This window comes from Pan paniscus, chromosome 19 (genome assembly GCF_029289425.2).
Source record: "Pan paniscus chromosome 19, NHGRI_mPanPan1-v2.0_pri, whole genome shotgun sequence".
Lineage (NCBI taxonomy): Eukaryota > Metazoa > Chordata > Mammalia > Primates > Hominidae > Pan > Pan paniscus.
The window spans coordinates 14,614,091-14,635,196 of NC_073268.2; the positions used below are offsets into that span (position 1 = coordinate 14,614,091).

Consider the following 21,106-nt stretch of genomic DNA (forward strand, 5'->3'; position numbering starts at 1 on the left):
GAAATTGGGATTCAGAGTCTGAAACCGCCTTTTCTCCCTCTCGTCTCCCTCAAGCCACATAATAATAAAAGGAGATACTACACCCTTTCCAAGTTTCTCCCTTCAAATCCTGGGCTTATTTGGGGGTTCACTAAAGAAACTTCTAGAATCTGGGGTGAGAGGGCACTATAAGCAAAAGACATCCCAAACCAGGGTCCAAATTAAGTGAACTCCCAAATCAGTCTCACCTTATGATTATCCCTTAGCTTCACCAAAAGCAGCCAGAGTGACAAAACACCCCCAAAATAAGAACACCCCAGAACTTTAGTCTCCTGTCCTCGCGGCCCTCACCTTGTTTCTTCCCTGGGGAAAAAGCTTCTTGGGTATCCATGGATACACAGGAATACCCCACGTCTTTCCACTTTGTGGAACGTGAGTGTCCACAAGACTCAAATATAAAAGTTTGCTCCCCCCTCCCAGGACCCCCAATCACAGAAAGCTTCGAACTTGCTCCCAGCTTCCTATAATGTTCCACCTCAAACTAATTTTTAAAACTCCAAATTGAACTTATTCCCCAAATCTAATCTGAGCCTTGAAACTTAGATGGCACCCCAAAATAGACTGCACCCCCAAATCAGCATGAGTACTTTGGTTCTGCTGATAGTCCAAGATGACACAGGTGAGCACAATCTCCAAATTGTGGGTGTCAGAACCCCCAGAACTAATGTAGCTTCAAAGTCAGCCCCATACCTGAAACTTACCATACAGGCCTCAAAGGCTGAATGCAGCCACCGGTGCTCACAATCAAATCAACACCCCATAATAAACAAGACACCCCACAACTGATCAAATAATACTCCATCCTGATGCCAAAGGGAGCCCCTAGTCTAATTCTCATCTCCAAGCTGGGCAGAGACCTAAATAACCCTCACATGTCAAAGCCACCTCATCGTCCTGAATTTCCCAGTTCCCGGTTTCTCAGCTGTTCTTTCATGCATTCAAATAAAGACACACTCCGGTCTGAAGGGGAGGGCCCCGGGCCTGATATCCAGCCCCGTGGACCATGGTCGGCCATTCCTGGCCAACTGTACACTCTCCCCAGCCCAAATCCGGGGAGCTTCTGCCTTGCAGCTGGATTCAGTTCTAGCACCCCTTCTCCAAATGAGCTTTGCCTTGCCTGCCCGCAATGTCTCCCGAAACAAAATATGAGGGTGTGATCCATGCCCATCTCTCAGATCAGGGACTTCAAATTAGGGCGGTTAAGCCCCCTCCTGCCCTCTCTCCCTCCTCCTTGTTTTCCCTTCTCGTTTACCCCACCCAATTTTAATGTTCAATTAAAAGTCACCTCCAAAGACATCTGGGTAGCAGTGTCTAGCTTAATTCGAAAAGAAAACCCGGAGTTCCCAGGCTCAGGTCCCGCTTCTTGTCCCACCCATTCCACTGGCTCCTAAAGCCCGCGATTTCTCACCTCGGGTAGGAACCCCAGCCTGAGGGGAAAGTCCCCTCGGTCTCCTAACTCTAGCTCCCTCCGCCCAGCCCTAGTCCCCTCCTAGGAGACAGAGGTGCAAAATAAACCCGCTTAAAGGGGAGGAGGCTAAAGGTTTCAGCCGCCCAGACCAAATGGATCCTGCGCCCGGGTCTGAGCGCACCCCCGGCCGGGTGGAGATGAGGGGCGAGGCGAGGCCAGTGCTCGGCCGCCCCCTCGTGGAAGGAGCCGCACATTGCCGAGCCTTGCCTACTTGCCGCGCTGGACCCCGGCGTCCCGCCAGCCTCCAAGCGTAGCCGACGGGCGGGTGCCCGAGGCCCTCGTGAGCTGGGATTGGGGGAAAGCGAGCGGGCTTTGGGCGGGAGTCCATCTCTCTGGATCCCTACAAGGACTCAGAAGAGAGTCGGGAGCGAGAGAGGCCGGACGCCTAGGTCTCCCGAGCGTCTCTCGCCCCTCCACCCCCACCTCGGGGCTTTCCCCACCTCCTCGAGGGGAAGCAGCTGGCGGAGCCGTCCGGTCGCAGGACAATGGAAGGAAACCAACTAGAAATCATATCCGCCCTCTCCATACCCCGCCCGGCCAGAGCCCCCCTTTTTGTAGGCCCGGGTAGAGTAGCCTGTCATTCACACCACACCCTCCCCGTCTGAGACCCTACGGGAGCCCACTGTCGTCTGCCCAAACCTGCTGTCTCGCTGGGCTCCCCCTTTTCTCCCTTAACACAGTACAAGAGAGGGAGAGGGGGCTGCCGTATGCACTTTGTCCTGCAGCAAAGGTTGGCTCCTGGCAAACCCTCCCAAAAGCCAACACACCAATTTTCACTGGCCCGGGCCTTCCGACGACTCAGACTCCCGTATTTCCAACCTCGATATCCCTAACCTCCTCCCCAATTCCAATATCCCCGTCCTCGTGTCCACTTGCAGTGACCCAAGACCCCCTACGTTACGACCACCCCTTGTTTCTGAGGTCCCGCCCTCGAGACGGAGACCCCGCCCTGGGCTCGCCATCTGGAGAGCGAGGGAGGAAGGAAGGATACAGACCCAGGCGTTCACCCCACCTCCACCCCCGCCCCCGACATCCCGGCCAGATAAAGGAGCCGAGGCCAAGAGGGGAGAGAGACCCCGCCCCCCTTAAGAAGAGAAGCCGCGGCCCCTGCAGGACGGGGGTAAGAACAAGAGACTGAGGGAGCCAGACTCCTGGGTCCCCCAAGAGGGTAGGAGCTTGTGTGGAGCTTGCCATCAGCAAGCCTGAGTCCCAGAAATTGGGCTAAACTAGGGATTGGGGACTAGATAGGAGTCGCAGAATTCCGTAGTTCGGGGAAGGGAGCCTCGGCTGGGATTTGGAGGTGTGTGGACGGCAGGCCGTGAGATCTCTAGGCAGGGTTGGACACCTGAGACACAGGCGCGCAGAGGGGAGTGGCGGTGCTGGAGGGGCACTGGGGGTCGAACCCAGGGCGATGGGCGCGGGATTCCCCACGCTCGCCAACGACGCCGCGGTGTGGAACCTTCAACTGGCTCCAAGCGCTGTGGGATCTGGAAGAGGCAAGGGAGCGAGGGTGTCGTAGAGGGCAGAATGAACAAGAATTAGGAGGGAGGCTGCGTGTGCCGGGGCCAGGGGCTGGAGGTCCTGGCTCTAGTTGCACCTCGGAAGGAAAAGGCAAACAGAGGAGGGAAGGCGTCTTAGGACTGCCTGGATCCAGAGCACTTTCCACGGCCTCTACAGGCCTGTGTCGCTATGGGTTCTCCCGCCGCCCCGGAGGGAGCGCTGGGCTACGTCCGCGAGTTCACTCGCCACTCCTCCGACGTGCTGGGCAACCTCAACGAGCTGCGCCTGCGCGGGATCCTCACTGACGTCACGCTGCTGGTTGGCGGGCAACCCCTCAGAGCACACAAGGCAGTTCTCATCGCCTGCAGGTTCGAGGGGTGGGGCCTGGGGCGGGGCCAAATGGGAAAGGGGTGGGACCACAGGGCCGTTGAGAGGGAATCCGAAGCCAAGTCTTTCAGAAGCAGGAGGCGGAGCGTCCCAGAATTGGGGGCGGGGTGATAGTGAGGAGGCGGGACTTTTTAGGGGGCGGGGCTTCCTGAAGCTGCGCGTGTCTCCCTTGGTTCCCCAGCCCCCAAAGGACTTATCTGCTCTCTCTCTAGTGGCTTCTTCTATTCAATTTTCCGGGGCCGTGCGGGAGTCGGGGTGGACGTGCTCTCTCTGCCCGGGGGTCCCGAAGCGAGAGGCTTCGCCCCTCTATTGGACTTCATGTACACTTCGCGCCTGCGCCTCTCTCCAGCCACTGCACCAGCAGTCCTAGCGGCCGCCACCTATTTGCAGATGGAGCACGTGGTCCAGGCATGCCACCGCTTCATCCAGGCCAGGTGAGGGACCCTGGCTCGGCGTTCTCTGTGGGTGAGGTGTTAAGGGCAAAGGCAGAGTTTAGGAAATGGCACTAACGTTCATCACACTTTCCCCAGCTATGAACCTCTGGGCATCTCCCTGCGCCCCCTGGAAGCAGAACCCCCAACACCCCCAACGGCCCCTCCACCAGGTAGTCCCAGGCGCTCCGAAGGACACCCAGACCCACCTACTGAATCTCGAAGCTGCAGTCAAGGGCCCCCCAGTCCAGCCAGCCCTGACCCCAAGGCCTGCAACTGGAAAAAGTACAAGTACATCGTGCTAAACTCTCAGGCCTCCCAAGCAGGGAGCCTGGTCGGGGAGAGAAGTTCTGGTCAACCTTGCCCCCAAGCCAGGCTCCCCAGTGGAGATGAGGCCTCCAGCAGCAGCAGCAGCAGCAGCAGCAGCAGCAGCAGCGAAGAAGGACCCATTCCTGGTCCCCAGAGCAGGTACAGAGTCTAGAACCTCAAGAATTTGTCAGAGCTGGCCTCAGCTAGAAGACAGAGTCATTGGGCCTTGATGGTCAGGAGGAAGGGAGATAGGTGGTGGGTTTCAGAGACACTAGCTCACCTTAAGGAGCTGGCCAGAGACCAGGTTTATTCAGCAGGGTGGCACTTGGGCAGTACAATGGATGTGGCTCATTGGTCAACAATATTGGCTCACCCTGAGAGGGCAGGCCTTTGGCTCCAAATTTCCCAGGAGAGAACCCCCACCCCCCAACCGTACAATCTCTTTTAACCCTTTCCTTGCCATCTGCCTAGGCTCTCTCCAACTGCTGCCACTGTGCAGTTCAAATGTGGGGCTCCAGCCAGTACCCCCTACCTCCTCACATCCCAGGCTCAAGACACCTCTGGATCACCCTCTGAACGGGCTCGTCCACTACCGGGTAAGAGCCCCTCTTTCTTGGCTTTTCTCCCGTGACTGCTCCAGGCAAGTTTGTGCCAAAAACTCTCCCAGAAAGGCCTATTCCAATGGTTCCTAAACTTTATTACAAATTAGAATCACCTAGGAAGCTTTTAAATTCCCACTGCCCAGGTCACACTCCATAGATTAAAATATCTGGACATGGGACGAGTCATCAGTATTTTTCTAAAGCTCTCCCAGTGCTTCCAATGAGCAGCAAAGTTTGAGAATTTCTGGCCTATCCCCTTTCAGAGCTGAATGGTCAGCCCAAAGCTTGTCAGGGCCTCTCTGGCAGGCTGTCATTCAGAGTGGTGCAAGTGAGGAGGAGATTTTAGCCAGGCATGGTGGCTCATGCCTGTAATGCCAGCACTTTGGGAGGCCAGTGCAGGAGGATCACTTGAATCCAAGAGCTCAAGGCCAGCCTGGGCAACATAGTCAGATGTGGTCTCTACAAAAAATAAAAATGAAAATTAGCCAGGCACGGTGGTGCGCACCTGTAGTCCCAGCTACTCAGGAGGCTAAAGTGGAAGGATCGTCTGAACCCGGGAGGTGGAGATTACAGTGAGCCGAGATCACACCACTGCACTCCAGCATAGGCAACACAGCAAGACTCTGTCTCAAAAAAAAAAAAAAAAAAAAACAGGAGGAGAAACAAAACTCCTAGCAGGGGCCTCCACCTACCACCACTGCTTTTATTTTATTTATTTATTTTTTTGAGACGGAGTCTCACTCTGTGGCCAGGCTGAAGTGCAGTGCCGCAATCTCGGTTCACTACAACCTCCACATCCCAGGTTCAAGCGATTCTCCTGCCTCAGCTTCCCGAGTAGCTGGGACTACAGGCACGTGCCACCACAACCAGCTAATTTTTGTATTTTTAGTAGAGACGAGGTTTCACCATGTTGGCCAGGGTGGTCTCCATCTCTTGACCTTGTGATCCGACCGCCTCGGCCTCCCAAAGTGCTGGGATTACAGTCGTGAGCCACCGTACCTGGCCCCCACCACTGCTATTGAAGAAGAGATTAGCTGAGTACTCGAGTCAGACAGATGTGCAGTCAGATCTGGCTCATCTTAGTATCTTCTTACTTGGCCTTGAGCAAGTCAAACCAGCCCCAGAAGTCTTAACAATAAATTGGGAAAAAGAAAGCCTGCTACTGTGTGGTTTGAGGATTCAGTAGTACCTAGATAGCCCTCATTAATAACTGTGGTTGCCGTCATCCATTCCCCTTCCCAGGAAGTGAATTTTTCAGCTGCCAGAACTGTGAGGCTGTGGCAGGGTGCTCATCGGGGCTGGACTCCTTGGTTCCTGGGGACGAAGACAAACCCTATAAGTGTCAGCTGTGCCGGTCTTCGTTCCGCTACAAGGGCAACCTTGCCAGTCACCGTACAGTGCACACAGGTAGGGAAAGAGAGGGCCCTGGCCTTCAAGCCCACAGCTGTCCTAGGGCAAAGTCCCTGATCTCCCATGTTCCCTGCCTCCAGGGGAAAAGCCTTACCACTGCTCAATCTGCGGAGCCCGTTTTAACCGGCCAGCAAACCTGAAAACGCACAGCCGCATCCATTCGGGAGAGAAGCCGTACAAGTGTGAGACGTGCGGCTCGCGCTTTGTACAGGTACGGAGCCAGTCTCCAAGTGGCTTCCAAGGCAAACCTGCAAGAGGTGGGGTGGGCCAATAGGGAGGGTTCTGTTCCTCCCAGAGGCAGGACTTGAAGTCTCCTCCCTCCCAGGTGGCACATCTGCGGGCACACGTGCTGATCCACACCGGGGAGAAGCCCTACCCTTGCCCTACCTGCGGAACCCGCTTCCGCCACCTGCAGACCCTCAAGAGCCACGTTCGCATCCACACCGGAGAGAAGCCTTACCACGTGGGTACCCAACCTGGCCTGCCCACTGCCTTAGAATTACCTCTCCTTTGCCTAGGGGTGGGCTCTGAGAGGTGCGGGCCTGGCTGTCCCTAGATCTCTTAGAAATGAGCGGTGGCCGGAAGAGTCCAAGCAAATAAGGGGTGGAGGCTGGGAGTCAGGATGGGCAGGTATAGAAGTGATGCTCCTGGGCTGAGCACTGTTTTCTCAGAGAGGAGCTAAGAAGTGGGAAAACCTTTGCTAAATAAGGCGGGGCCTATCCCCTCAGCCACCCCTGAGGATTTGGGAGGATGTGAGAGTCAAAGAGCTGATCTTCCGCTGGATAGTTCCCACCTGGGAGAGCTGGACGGCCGCCCGGCTCAACACCTGAAAGGTGATTGTGGATGGGGCAGGGCCTGACTTGGCTGTCCTCCCACAGTGCGACCCCTGTGGCCTGCATTTCCGGCACAAGAGTCAACTGCGGCTGCATCTGCGCCAGAAACACGGAGCTGCTACCAACACCAAAGTGCACTACCACATTCTCGGGGGGCCCTAGCTGAGCGCAGGCCCAGACCCCACTTGCTTCCTGCGGGTGGGAAAGCTGCAGGCCCAGGCCTTGCTTCCCTATCAGGCTTGGGCATAGGGGTGTGCTAGGCCACTTTGGTGTCAGAAATTGCCACCATCTTAATTTCTCACTGGGGAGAGCAGGGGTGGCAGATCCTGGCTAGATCTGCCTCTGTTTTGCTGGTCAAAACCTCATCCCCACAAGCCAGATTGTTTCTGAGGAGAGAGCTAGCTAGGGGCTGGGAAAGGGGAGAGATTGGAGTCCTGGTCTCCCTAAGGGAATAGCCCTCCACCTGTGGCCCCCATTGCATTCAGTTTATCTGTAAATATAATTTATTGAGGCCTTTGGGTGGCACCAGGGCCTTCATTCGATTGCATTTCCCACTCCCCTCTTCCACAAGTGTGATTAAAAGTGACCAGAAACACAGAAGGTGAGATCACAGCTCTGCTGGCAGAGATTACTAGCCCTTGGCTCTCTCGTTTGGCTTGGGTATTTTATATTATTTCTGTCATAACTTTTATCTTTAGAATTGTTCTTTCTCCTGTTTGTTTGCTTGTTAGTTTGTTTAAAATGGAAAAAGGGGTTCTCTGTGTTCTGCCCCTGTAATTCTAGGTCTGGAACCTTTATTTTTTCTAGGGCAGCTCTGGGAACATGCGGGATTGTGGAATTGGGTCAGGAACCCTCTCTGGTATTCTGGATGTTGTAGGTTCTCTAGAGTCTAGAAATGGATACAGACATTTCTCTGTTCTTCAAGGGTGATAGGAACCATTATGTTGAGCCCAAAATGGAAGTAATAATAAATGCCTCCTGGAGGCTGTGGGTGTGGGGGATTCTGTATCTGGATTCCGTATCACTCCACGTGGAGGCTGGCAGGTTTTTCTGCAAGATGGTCCAGAATCTAAAATGTCCCATTAATCTGGTCACTTGGGTTTGGCTCTGCTGTATCCGTCTATAGTGGTAGAGACCCACCAGGGCTCAAGTGGAGTCCATCATCCTCCCACGGGGGCCTGTTCTTAGCACTGAGTTGATCGCTCCATGGGGGAGAGATCAGACATTCCTTATCAGAGATGATGTGACCTTTTCTGACTCTGCCCAGTCTCTACGAATGTTACGGCCTAGGGAAGAATCATGAAACTCTTTAGCTTGATTAGATGGTAAACAGTGTTAACCCATCCTTTACTACAGAGGCATCTGGGTTTGAATGTTACCTGGGGTTCTCTCTATTGAGTTAAGCCCCTTCTTCCTTTGGTGGGTTTTGGACATCTTCTGGCAAGTGTCCAGATGCCAGAACCTTCTTTTCCTCTAGAAGGGATGGTGCTTGGTAACCTTACCTTTTAAAAGCTGGGTCTGTGACCTGGTCTTCCCATCACTGCATTCCTGTCTGGAACCAGTGAATGCATTAGAACCTTCCATAGGAAAAGAAAAGGGGCTGAGTTCCATTCTGGGTTTGCTGTAGTTTGGTCGGGATTATTGTTGGCATTACAGATGTAAAAGATTGACTAGCCCATAGGCCAAAGGCCTGTTCTAGTTGACCAAGTTTCAAGTAGGATTAAGAGGTTGGTTGAGGGGTGCAGTTTCTGGTGTAGGCCAGGTAGGTAGAAAGTGAGGAACAGGGTTGCCTCTTGGCTGGGTGGAGTCTCTGAAATGTTAGAAGAAGCGCTGAAGCCTTGATTGATAGTTCTGCCCCTTGTTGCCCTGGGGCCTATTTGATTATGGGACAAGGGTAGAAAGTAAGAAGCACTTTTGAATTTGTGGGGTAGAACTTCAACAATAAGTCAGTTCTAGTGGCTGTTGCCTGGGGACTAGTGAGAAAGCTACTCTTCTCCCTCTTCCCTCTTTCTCCCCATGGCCCCACTGCAGAATTAAAGAAGGAAGAAGGGAAGGCGGAGGAGTCTATAAGAAGGAATCATGATTTCTATTTAGCAGATTGGATGGGCAGGTGGAGAATGCCTGGGGGTAGAAATGTTAGATCTTGCAACATCAGATCCTTGGAATAAAGAAGCCTCTCTGTGCTGCCTGCTGTGTCCTGGGTTCTTGCCTTGGGGGACTCGGGGAGCGAGGAAGAGAGCTCTTCCTCCTAGATAACATCTTGGATTCTGTACCATTCCACTGTCCCTTCCCACCAGACATTTTAAATGGTCCTCGTTGTCCCCTTCCCTGCCCTTGCCTTCCTGCTCATTGTGTAGGAACCAGTGACTTCATGAAGTTTCTCCGGAGCCACCTGCATCCTGCTGCTCTGAAGTCACTTCCTGCCTGAGGTGTGGAGGCAGCAGGGAGAAACCAGGAAGCCACTAATAATATCAAGAGGCCGGGGCGTGCATCTGTGCTGGAGATCTTAATGCTCGGGACATGCCTCCATCACCAAGGAAAATGGATAAGACTTGGGTCCCCTAAAGACCACAGGGGCTGGAGGTGGCACTGAGAAGACTGAGTTAGAACTAACGGGCCAGCCCACCCTCCCCCAGCAAGGGTATCTTGAATCTATCCAGGGTCCAGTGCATGCATCTCTCCCACCCTTTCCCCTGTCCTGTGTGTGTGCTGGGTGCAGAGGTCACTAATTCTGATGTTACCTTCCTCTGGGCCTTAAATTCCTCATCTGTGAAAAAGTCAGTTACCATGATCTCTGCAGCTACCTCCAACATTGAAAGTTTGTAGTTGTCTTAATCCGTTTTCTGTTGCTTATTATAGAATACCTGAATCTGGGCAACTTATAAAGAAGAGGAAATTATTTCTTACAGTTACGGACACTGCAAATTTTGCCCAAGGTCAAGTGGCCACGTCTGGTGGTGGTCGTCTGGTTGGTGGGGGCTCTCTGCAGCACAGGAAACATTGCCAGTGTGCAAACATTGCCAGTTCAGGTCTCTCTTCCTCTTCTTATAAAGCCACCAGTTCCCCTCCCATGATAACCCATAATCCATGAATGGCAGAACCCTCAGGATCCAATCCAATCATCTTTATTTTTTTTGAGACAGAATCTCACTCTGTCTCCCAGGCTGGAGCGCAGTGGTGCAATCTCAGCTCACTGCAAGCTCCGCCTCCCGGGTTCACACCATTCTCCTGCCTCAGCCTCCCAAGTAGCTGGGACTACAGGCACCTGCCACCACACCTGGCTAATTTTGTATTTTTAGTAGAGACACGGGGTTTCACCGTGTTAGCCAGGATGGTCTCAATCTCTTGACCTCGTGATCCGCCCACCTTGGCCTCCCAAAGTGCTGGGATTACAGGCATGAGCCACCGTGCCCAGCCCCCAATCATCTCTTAAAAGCCCCAGCTCTCAATACCGTCATGTTGAGAACTAAAAGTTTCCATATGAATTTTTGGAGGAGACATGCAAACCATAGCATTCTGTCCCTGGGCCCCCAAAACTCATGTGCTTCTCACATACAAATACATTCATTCCACTCCCATAATCCCAAAGTCTTCACTCATTGCAGCATCAAAGTCTCATCTGTGAGCTAGTTATCACTTCCAAGTTATGGAGCAAGTTATCTACTTCCAAGATATAATGGTGGGAACGAGCATAGTGTACACATTCCCATTCCAAAAGGGAGAAATAGGCAAAAAGAAACGGGTGAAACAGGCCCCAGGAAAGTCTGAAACCCAGTGAAACCCAGCAGGGCCAACATGACACCTTTTTTTTTTTTTTTTTTTTTTTGAAAGGAATCTAGCTCTGTCACTCAGGCTGGAGTGCAGTGGCGCGATCTCGCTCACGGCAACCTCCGCCTCCCAGGTTCAAGCGATTCTCCTGCCTCAGCCTCCCAAGCATCTGGGATTACAGGTGCCCACCAACACGCCCAGCTAATTTTTGTATTTTTAGTAGAGATGGGGTTTCACTGTGTTGGCCAGGCTCGTCTTGAACTCCTGACCTCGTGATCTGCCCGCCTCGGCCTCCCAAAGTGCTGGGATTACAAGCGTAAGCCACCGCACCCGGCCAACATTGCGACTTAAAGGTAGAGAATAATCTTTTTTGACTACATGTGGCGCCTCCTGGACACAGGGTGGGAGTTGGATCCCCAAGGCTTCAGGCAACCCAGCCCTGTGGCTTTGGTGGGTGGGCTCGAGTCTGGTGCCTGAAGTTTCCTGGGGGGAGGGGGGCGCTGCCTGCTGCCTGTGATTCCAAAGTTCTGGGGGCCTGGTGGTCGTCCTGCTTCCACGGCTGTACTAGGCATTGCCCTACTGGGGACTGTATGCATTGGCCTTGTTCCTATGGCTCCACCAAGCCCCAGTGGGGGCTCTGCAGTGGCCTTGCTTCCACAATTCCAATAGGCATTGTCCTGGCAGGCACTCTCTGAGGCAACTTCAACATCACATTTCTGCTGGGTATTGCTCTGGTGGGGGCTCTCTGCAGTGGCTCTGCCCCTGTGACAAGTCCCTGCCTGGGCCCCTAGGCTTTCAACAACATACTTTGAAATCCATGTGGAGACTGCCAAGCCTTCACAGCTCTTACTTTCTGCAAGACTGCAGAATTAGCACCACAAGGATGCAGCAAAGGTCTATGATTTGCACCTTCTGGAGCTTCAATACAAGCAACACACACACACACACACACACACACAAGCAACACCTCGGGCCACTTAAGCCACCACCAGGCTGGGGTGGCCACAGAGTGCTACACTGGGGTGTGGGGTGCAGAGTCCTGAGGTTGCCCTGGGCGGTGAGCCCATGGAGATCACCCAGGGCCTGTCCCCTGAAACCCTCTGTCCTCCAAGGCCTCTGGGCCTGTGATGGGAGGGGCAGCCTCAAAGACCTCTGAAATGACTTCAGGGACTTTCTTCCATTTTCTTGAGGAAGAGCACCTGGCTCCTTTTTAGCCATGTTAATCTTTTTAGCAAGAAGTGGCTTGGCCACGCCCTTGGATTCATCTCCTGAAAATGCTCTTTCATTCTCTACCACATGGCCAGGCTGAGAATTTTCCAAATGTTTCCACTCTGTTTCTTTTCTCTGTGAGATCATCTTAAGCAGTTAGAAGCAACCACACAGCAGCCTCAGCATTTTGCTGCTTAGAAATTTCTTCTGCCTGTCAGATACCCTAGTTCATCACTCTCAAGTTCAGCCTTCCACAAAGCCCTTGGGCATGGATACAGTTTAGCCAAGCTCTTTGCCAGTTCGTAACAAGGATGGCCTTTACTCCAGTTTTCAATACCTTGCTCCTCAGTTCCATCTGAAAGCTCATCAGAATGGCTTTTGCTTCCATATTTCTTTCTTTTTTTTTTTTTTTTTTTTTTTGAGATGGAGTCTCGCTCTTTTGCCCAGGCTGGAGTGCAGTGGCACGATCTCGGCTCACTGCAACCTCCGACTCCCTGGTTCAAGCGATTCTCCTGCCTCACCCTCCCGAGTAGCTGGGATTACAGGTGAGTGCTACCATGCCCAGCTAATTTTTGTATTTTTAGTAGAGACAGGTTTCACCATGTTGGCCAGGATGGTCTCAATCTCCTGACCTCATGATCCACCCACCTCAGCTTTCCAAAGTGCTGGGATTACAGGTGTGAGCCACCCCGCCCAGCTGCTTCCATATTTCTATCAACATTCTAGTCATAAACACTTAACCAATCTCTAAAGAATTCCAAACTTTTCATAGTCTTCTTGTCTTCTAAGGCCTCTCCAGAATCTAGGCTTTTTCTAGCCTACTCCTCCAAATGCTTCCAGCCTCTGCCCATCACCCACTTCCAAAGCCACTTCATCATTTTCCGTTATTCATTATCAGCAACACCCCACTTCTTGGTACCAATTTTCTGTCTCATTCAGTTCCTTTTCTGTTGCTTACAACAGATTATCTGAAACTGGGTAATTTATAAAGAAAATGAATTTATTTCTTATAGTATGGAGGCTGAGAAATCCAAGGTCCAGGGGCCTCACCCTCTAGTGAGGGTTTTCTTGCTGATATGGACTCTCTGTGGCACAGGGTGTCACATGGCAAAGGGGGCTAAGCATGCTAATGTTCTAGCTTGGATCTCTCTGAAAAAGCCGACAATTCCCCTCCCATGATAACCCATTAATCTATTAACCTTTTAGTCCTTTATGATGGGGTTAATCTGTTAACCTATTAATCCATTATGGTGGGCTAATTCATGGGGATTAATTAATCCATTAATCCCATCCAATCACCTTTTAAAGTTTCCACCTCTCAGTACCGCCAAGTTGGGGATTAAGTTTCAATATGAGTTTTTGGAGGTAACATTCAAACCATCGCAGTGGTCGTTTCTCAATCTTTTTAAACCCAAGACCTGGATTAGATTTTTTTTTTAATCAAAAAACAAAAACTAGGCAGGGCATGGTGGCTCACGCCTATAATCCCAGCACTTTGGGAGGCCCAGGCAGGCAGATCACCTGAGGTCAGGAGTTCGAGACCAGCCTGACCAAAATGGTGAAACCCTGTCTCTACTAAAAATACAAAAAATTTAGCCGGGCATAGTGGCAAACACCTGTAGTCCCACCTATTCGGGAGACTGAGGCAGGAGAATCGCTTGAACCCAGGAGGTGGAGGTCGCAGTGAGCCGAGATCATGCCATTGCACTCCAGCCTGGGAGACAAGAGCAAAACTCCATCTCAAAAAAAAAAAAAAAAAAAAACTAAACTAAAACCTTCCTTCACTTCCCACTACAGCAGCTTATCCCCTGTTGAAAATAACACCAATAAGACCAGCTAAGCTAATATTACTTGGCTCCTGCTGCATGTCAGCACATAAACTAAGCATTTTTAGCGCATGGATTTTCTAACTGAACCCCTTGGGCAACGCTTAATAGTAGGTACTATTATCCCCAGTTTACAGATGGGGAAACCAACTGAGAGATTCAGCATCTTGATCGAGTTAAGTAATAAAGTCAAGATTGGAACTGGGCCAGGCACGGTGGCTCACGCCTGTAATCCCAGCACTTTGGGAGGCCAAGGCTGGTGGATCACTTGAGGTCAGGAGTTCGAGACCAGCGTGGCCAACATGGTGAGACCTCGTCTCTACTAAAAATACCAAAATTAACTGGGCGTTGTGGTGGGAGCCTGTAATCCCAGAAACTCAGGAGGCTGAGGCAAGAGAATCACTTGAACCCAGGAGGCGGAGGTTGCAGTGAGCCAAGATCATGCCACTGCACTCCAGCCTGGGCCACAGAGCAAGACTCCGTCTCAAAATAAATAAATAAATAAATAAATAAAAGACTGGAACTGTGATCTGATTCTAAAGACCCGAGTTCTTAATCACTATGTAATACAGCCACAGCAATTTCTGTATCTTTGGCATATTCCCCACCAGCCGACATTTTGACTCTTAGAAAGTATATATGTGTATTATTGATGATTACTTTTATTTCCCACATATAAAATTATTTAAGGCTCAATATGTCTTTTAAGACTACACACCTCCCTCCCTGCCTCCTCTTCTTGTTTGCTGCTTTCCCCAGTAATCTGGGAGTGAACATTGAGTCCCTGGTTTCAAGGTCAGGGTCCTGGGAAGTATGGCTTATAATGAAGGAACAGGAAATCCAAGCCATTGGTGTTATGGAGACTGGGAAGGACTGGGGAGTGTTTGCTAGGGGCCTGAGGACTACTTGGGTAAGAGGGGGCTGACTGCTCCAGTGGCCAGGGTCATAGTTTGTCTCTTTAGTCTACCCCACCATCAGATCAAAAAAGGTGGTTAGGAAGTGGTTGTTACTAGAGGGCAGAGGAAAAGGTTCCAGCCCCAGTGAGGAAGAGGTAGGTGGTGTTGGTGGGGCCCTGTGTGAGCTTACAGCCGCCCTTCCTCTCCTCAGTTATTTTTGGTCTCTGTGACCTGTAGGTTTCCTGTTAGTGGGAACAGAAGTGACAGGAACGAGTTCCCACTACAGAAATGAACGCCAGGAGTCCAACTCATTCCCCTTCTCTCTTCCCTTAGCCGTTGAACTTCTCAGGGATCCAGGCTTCTAGGTCTGCGTGCCTAGGGCTGCGTGTTAGTGGCTTCAGGCGCTGCGCCAAACACTTCGTTTGAGTCTCATCTCCTAACCCCTCCCCTACCCCCAATAGGGCCTTGCAATTCCTGGACCCCTCATTAAAGCAAGAGAGTCCTCTCCTCTCCAGACCCAGTTTACCCATCACTAACCCTTCCGTGTGGCTCTGGGTGCTGAAATGGGGATGACTTGGCCCGCTAGGTGAAGAGGAGACGGAAGCTTCCTGGCAGTCCCCGCGTCACGTGGGGCCCTACCTAGTCAGCCTCCTAACGCCCCTCCTTACGCATGCGCCCATTCACTGCTGGTCCCCAACAATGCCTAAATCCCGCCCTGCCCTTCTCGTTCCGCCCCTGCCCGGGAGCCCCGCGTCCTCATTGGCGAGCTCCAGGGTGGCCCGGCCCGGACACCCCAGTGATAAAATAGATCATCTACACGGAAACTAGCGCGCTCCAGGGGTGGGGCCCAAACGCAGTTCCACCCTCTGGCTCCCAGCCGAACACCGAACCGGGACCGATCCGGCCCCGGCTTGAACTAGCTCAGCTCCGAGCTCGCGGAACCACGCCCCCGGGAGACTCTGGCCCGGCCAGCGCGGGCCAGGTCTTCAGTCCTATATCGCCCCGCCTTGGGAAAAGGTGCAGGGGCCTCTCGCCGCCTCGTCGGGACCTTCCTCTCTACCTGCCTATCCAACCCCTCTCGGCCCCGAGCCACCCGGCAGTGGGGGTGGGTGTGCAGAGGTGCGGCGTCCAGAACCCGGCTCCTGCAGAGGCTCTGGGTGGCAGCAGCCCTGTTACGGCTTAGATGGCGCGCAGGACAGAGCCCCCCGACGGGGGCTGGGGATGGGTGGTGGTGCTCTCAGCGTTCTTCCAGTCGGCGCTTGTGTTTGGGGTGCTCCGCTCCTTTGGGGTCTTCTTCGTGGAGTTTGTGGCGGCGTTTGAGGAGCAGGCAGCGCGCGTCTCCTGGATCGCCTCCATAGGAATCGCGGTGCAGCAGTTTGGGAGTGAGTGCGGCGCCTGGATCTTGCGGACTGCGACCCTCGGAAGGGAGAGGGAATGCGGCGACTGGGAAGTGGAAGGGCGAGGGGCGGGAGATGCTGGGGGGGAGACCCCTGAGATCTTCTCGCAGCGTCCCTTCCACTTCCTCAGGCCCGGTAGGCAGTGCCCTGAGCACGAAGTTCGGGCCCAGGCCCGTGGTGATGACTGGAGGCATCTTGGCTGCGCTGGGGATGCTGCTCGCCTCTTTTGCTACTTCCTTGACCCACCTATACCTGAGTATTGGGTTGCTGTCAGGTGAGAGCCTGCACAAGGGCGGGAGAGTCAAATGCTTAGATCGTTGGATGTTCACCTCCTTCCTGCTCCTTCCAAAGGGTTCGGGGAGAAGCTGAGGGAAAGTTTAGCTAGCACCTGTACCCAGAAGGGAATTCTTAATAGGAATGACTAAAGCGACAAACATGGTGAGGAATTAGGAAATTCAAGGATGATGAAACCTGGCCGGGCGCGGTGGCTCACGCCTGTAATCCCAGCACTTTGGGAAGCCGAGGCGGGTGGATCACGAGGTCAGGAGTTTGAGACCAGCGTGGCCAACATGGTGAAACCCCGTCTCTACAAAAATACAAAAATTAGCCGGGCCTGGTGGCGCTAATGCCAGTTACTCGGGAGGCTGAGGCAGGAGAATCGCTCGAACCCGGGAGGCGGAGGTTGCAGTGAGCCAAGATCGCACCACTGCACTCCAGCCTGGGCGACAGAGCAAGATTCTGTCTCAAAAAAAAAAAAAAAAAAAAAAAGATGAAACCAAGTATACAAGCCCAGAAGCCCAGGGCTAATGGGACTGGAGTGTAAAAGGAAGAATTACTATAAAATGGTGCTAGGGGCCAGGCACGGTGGCTCACGCCTGTAATCCCAGCACTTTGGGAGGCCGAGGCGGGCGGATCACGAGGTCAGGAGATCAAGACCATCCTGGCTAACACGGTGAAATCACGTCTCTACTAAAAACACAAAAAATTAGCTGGGCGTGGTGGCAGGTGACTGTAGTCCCAGCTACTCGGGAGGCTGAGGCAGGAGAATGGTGTGAACCCGGGAAGCAGAGCTTGCAGTGAGCCAAGATTGCACCACTGCACTCCAGCCTGGGCGACAGAGCGAGACTCCGTCTCAAAAAAAAAAAAGAAAAAAAAAGGTGCTAGGTACTGTGACTGTGAAATCGATATCATTATTGGATTTACAGCTGAGGAAAAGCTTTAAAGTTTATACAACTTGGCAAATGAAGGTCACACAGCTAGAAATGGTAGAGCCCAGGTCTAACTCCAAAGTTCTGTGCTAGTTACCTTACAAACTTTGTCTCTAATCTTCCACAATCCCAAAAAGTGTATTATTACCTTTTGCAGTTGAGAAGGTTGAGGCTGGGAGTGTTAAGGAAAACACACAAGGTTACACAGCTATGAAGTATCCAAGCCAAGATTGTATCCCAGGTCTGTGGGACTCCAAAGCAAGTGCTACATTCTGCTGCTGGGCAATGCGGGGATTACTGTGTGCCTTGAGCTCCCTAAGAGTTCTCAACACCACTTCTTCCTTTTTGACAGGCTCTGGCTGGGCTTTGACCTTCGCTCCGACCCTGGCCTGCCTGTCCTGTTATTTCTCTCGCCGACGATCCCTGGCCACCGGGCTGGCACTGACAGGCGTGGGCCTCTCCTCCTTCACATTTGCCCCCTTTTTCCAGTGGCTGCTCAGCCACTACGCCTGGAGGGGGTCCCTGCTGCTGGTGTCTGCCCTCTCCCTCCACCTGGTGGCCTGTGGTGCTCTCCTCCGCCCACCCTCCCTGGCTGAGGACCCTGCTGTGGGTGGTCCCAGGGCCCAACTCACCTCTCTCCTCCATCATGGCCCCTTCCTCCGTTACACTGTTGCCCTCACCCTGATCAACACTGGCTACTTCATTCCCTACCTCCACCTGGTGGCCCATCTCCAGGACCTGGATTGGGACCCACTACCTGCTGCCTTCCTACTCTCAGTTGCTGCTATTTCTGACCTCGTGGGGCGTGTGGTCTCCGGATGGCTGGGAGATGCAGTCCCAGGGCCTGTGACACGACTCCTGATGCTCTGGACCACCTTGACCGGGGTGTCACTAGCCCTGTTCCCTGTAGCTCAGGCTCCCACAGCCCTGGTGGCTCTGGCTGTGGCCTACGGCTTCACATCAGGGGCTCTGGCCCCACTGGCCTTCTCCGTGCTGCCTGAACTAATAGGGACTAGAAGGATCTACTGTGGCCTGGGACTGTTGCAGATGATAGAGAGCATCGGGGGGCTGCTGGGGCCTCCTCTCTCAGGTAAGTGGCATGGGGTTCCCAGGGGGTGAGGGCTGCCATGTTGCACAACTGGGGGAGGGTACTATTCTCATTACAGTGTATGTGAATATTGCCCTCTGGTGTAGTACAGTACACAGCCTGCGTGGCCAACCATAGCATCCCTGAAATGGATCCATGGGGCAAAGAACTTGGGGCTGGGAAAGTCTGAGTGGAAAGACAAAGAGAAGCTAAGTGGAACGCTTGGCAGGGTGCCTACGGCTTGGGTTTTCAGACGACCTGGCAGAACCTGGCCAGACACAGACGTAGCATTCCAGTGTGCACCCTTTCCTTTGGCCTACTGGGCCCCAAACCAGGTATCTGAGGCACCTGGTCAAAGTTCTGCTGGCTCAGGGTGCCAGAACTTTCAGACCTTTATCTCCTCTTACCCATTAACTGAAGCTTTAGAAAGGCCACAGTTGGCGGGTGCCTGTAGTCCCAGCTACTCAGGAGGCTGAGGCAGGAGAATGGCATGAACCCGGGAGGCGGAGCTTGCAGTGAGCTGAGATCGCGCCACTGCACTTCAGCCTGGGCGACAGAGCGAGACTCCGTCTCAAAAAAAAAAAAAGAAAGGCCACAGTGGCCAGAAAGAAAGGCACAAGTATGCCTGACTCAATCTGGATCTCCAAATCCCTGCAGGCTGGTTCGGAGGTCCTTTCTGAAGGCGGGGAGGTGGTTGAAATTAACTTTTGAGGCCCTTTTGGGAAACCAGAGTTCTTAAGTTTATCCAACTATTCCATGGGAGTTCCAACTCCTCTGAGATGATAAGTCTTCCCTCCACCCAAAAATGTATCTGAGCCCTCAGCCCCAGCAAATAGATCACTCATGTGTATTCTTTTTCTCTCTTGGACCTAGGCTACCTCCGGGATGTGACAGGCAACTACACGGCTTCTTTTGTGGTGGCTGGGGCCTTCCTTCTTTCAGGGAGTGGAATTCTCCTCACCCTGCCCCACTTCTTCTGCTTCTCAACTACTACCTCCGGGCCCCAGGACCTTGTAACAGAAGCATTAGATACTAAAGTTCCCCTACCCAAGGAGGGGCTGGAAGAGGACTGAACTCCACAGCGTCAGGCCCAGAAAGCCAAAGCTTGACAGCTCCGGGTCTTCTCTTGCCACATCTTGGTCTCCACAGAACCACAGTGCCTTAAGATTCTTGATCTGCCTCCCCCTAGAGCAGGCCTGGGGCTCCTGCAATGTGTGTGCCAACCCTTTGTATTTTGTTGAGGACTCTTATTTCTCCGTTACTCTCCTAACCTTTTCTTCTTTTTTCTTTTTCCCGAGACGGAGTCTTGCTCTGTTGCCCAGGCTGGAGTACAGTGATGTGATCTCGGCTCACTGCAACCTCCGCTTCCCGGGTTCAAGCGATTCTCCTGCCTCAGCCTCCCAAGTAGCTGGGATTACAGGCGGGAGCCACCACGCCCGGCTTTTTTTTTTTTTTTTTTTTTTTTTTTTTTTGTATTTTTGGTAGAGACAGGGTTTCACCATGTTGGCCAGGATGGTCTCGAACTCCTGACCTTGTGATCCACCCCACCCCCCCCTCGGCCTTCCAAAGTGCTGGGATTACAGGCGTGAGCCACCACACCCAGCCTCCCCTAACCTTTTCTAAAGGACCCAGGAGTTTTGAAGGATCCGGGAGTTCCTGCTTTACTTAGCTGTGAATCAACTGTGAAAATCAAAGGCCAAGAGACTTATCATGCTTTATATAACATCTCTAGTGTTGCCTCCTGAGTTTCTTCTCTGAAGACACATGTTTGGGAAACGAAACTGTCCCTTTGAGATAAAATCAAATAAGAAAATTGGATAATAATCACAACCTCAAAATGAGCTGGGGCCCATATGCTTGGGTTGGCCGAATGGAGTCATGCCTGGAAGTGGAGGAGAGTGTCCAGGAGCTCTGATGACCCAAGGCATTTTAACCCTGGAATCTGCTCTCCAGGCTACCACCACATACCTCCCTCTTCCCCATTATCCCTGTGGCTTAGAAAAGAAATTGAGGGCTGGGCATGGTGGCTCACGTCTGTAATCCCAACACTTTGGGAGGCCGAGGCGGGTGGATCACGAGGTCGGGAGTTTGAGACCAGCCTGGCCAAGATGGTGAAACCCGTCTCTCCTAAAAACACAAAAATTAGCCGGGTGTGTTGGCGTGTGCCTGTAGTTGCAGCTACTGGGAAGGCTGAGGCAGGAGAATTGCTTGAACCCAGGAGGCAGAGGTTGCTGTGAGCCAAGATCGCGCCACTGCACTCCAGCCTGGGCGACAGAGCGAGACTCCATCTCAAATAAATAAAAATAAAAAAAAGAAGGAAAGAAAAGAAATTGAGAGAATGCTGAGGACACAGGGTATAGATGTGTGAATAGCTTTGATAGAGTTGAAGTCTGGGCCTAGGATTCTTGTATTTCCCTCAGGCCCATAGAAGGAGATTGAAATGCAGGGAAGAGTTAAGTCTGGGAGGTCTGGGAACTAGGGTAAGGGACATGAAGATGCGGCAGATAGCACCCACTAGCAACCCGCCCCAACCCCAGCAACACACTGAAACTGGCTGCCAGACAACTTCGCAAAGATTCCCTGTCACGGCCAGGACTTGGGCAAAGAGAAATGGGTTGGCTGGACAGTCACCCTTCTTCATACCCAGGGCCTTCTGGGATTCTGTTCCTTTGAACCAGCCTTTCTGGCTGTCTTAAGTAGAATATTTTCAGGGTCCTAGATTGGTGAACAGTTGGA

General features: G+C 52.6%; 2 protein-coding genes across 5 annotated transcripts; both read left to right on the plus strand.

Moving 5' to 3' along the window:
• Positions 1-1,783: 1,783 nt before the first annotated feature.
• On the plus strand, positions 1,784-14,325 carry BCL6B (BCL6B transcription repressor). Of its 3 annotated transcripts, none has more exons than XM_055101085.2 (9): positions 1,784-2,627; positions 3,185-3,375; positions 3,607-3,828; positions 3,925-4,293; positions 4,606-4,730; positions 5,979-6,143; positions 6,227-6,357; positions 6,472-6,609; positions 7,025-9,320. In XM_055101085.2, the coding sequence occupies exons 2-9, from the start codon at positions 3,197-3,199 to the stop codon at positions 7,139-7,141; spliced, it is 1,446 nt and encodes a 481-aa protein (XP_054957060.2). In that variant the 5' UTR covers positions 1,784-2,627; positions 3,185-3,196; the 3' UTR covers positions 7,142-9,320. The 3 variants fall into 3 exon arrangements, with proteins under 3 accessions (XP_054957060.2, XP_008960730.4, XP_008960727.4); XM_008962482.6 differs by lacking the exon at positions 7,025-9,320 and adding an exon at positions 9,337-14,325 and having other exon boundaries at positions 2,533-2,627; XM_008962479.5 differs by having other exon boundaries at positions 2,584-2,675.
• A 157-nt stretch (positions 14,326-14,482) lies between these two features.
• Positions 14,483-21,022, plus strand: SLC16A13 (solute carrier family 16 member 13). Of its 2 annotated transcripts, XM_063598635.1 has the most exons (5): positions 14,483-16,060; positions 16,206-16,349; positions 17,441-17,524; positions 17,636-18,373; positions 19,244-21,022. In XM_063598635.1, exons 1-5 carry the CDS (start codon positions 15,862-15,864, stop codon positions 19,441-19,443), a joined length of 1,365 nt encoding a protein of 454 aa, XP_063454705.1. In that variant the 5' UTR covers positions 14,483-15,861; the 3' UTR covers positions 19,444-21,022. The 2 variants fall into 2 exon arrangements, with proteins under 2 accessions (XP_063454705.1, XP_003810172.1); XM_003810124.5 differs by lacking the exon at positions 17,441-17,524 and having other exon boundaries at positions 14,486-16,060.
• Positions 21,023-21,106: the final 84 nt, after the last annotated feature.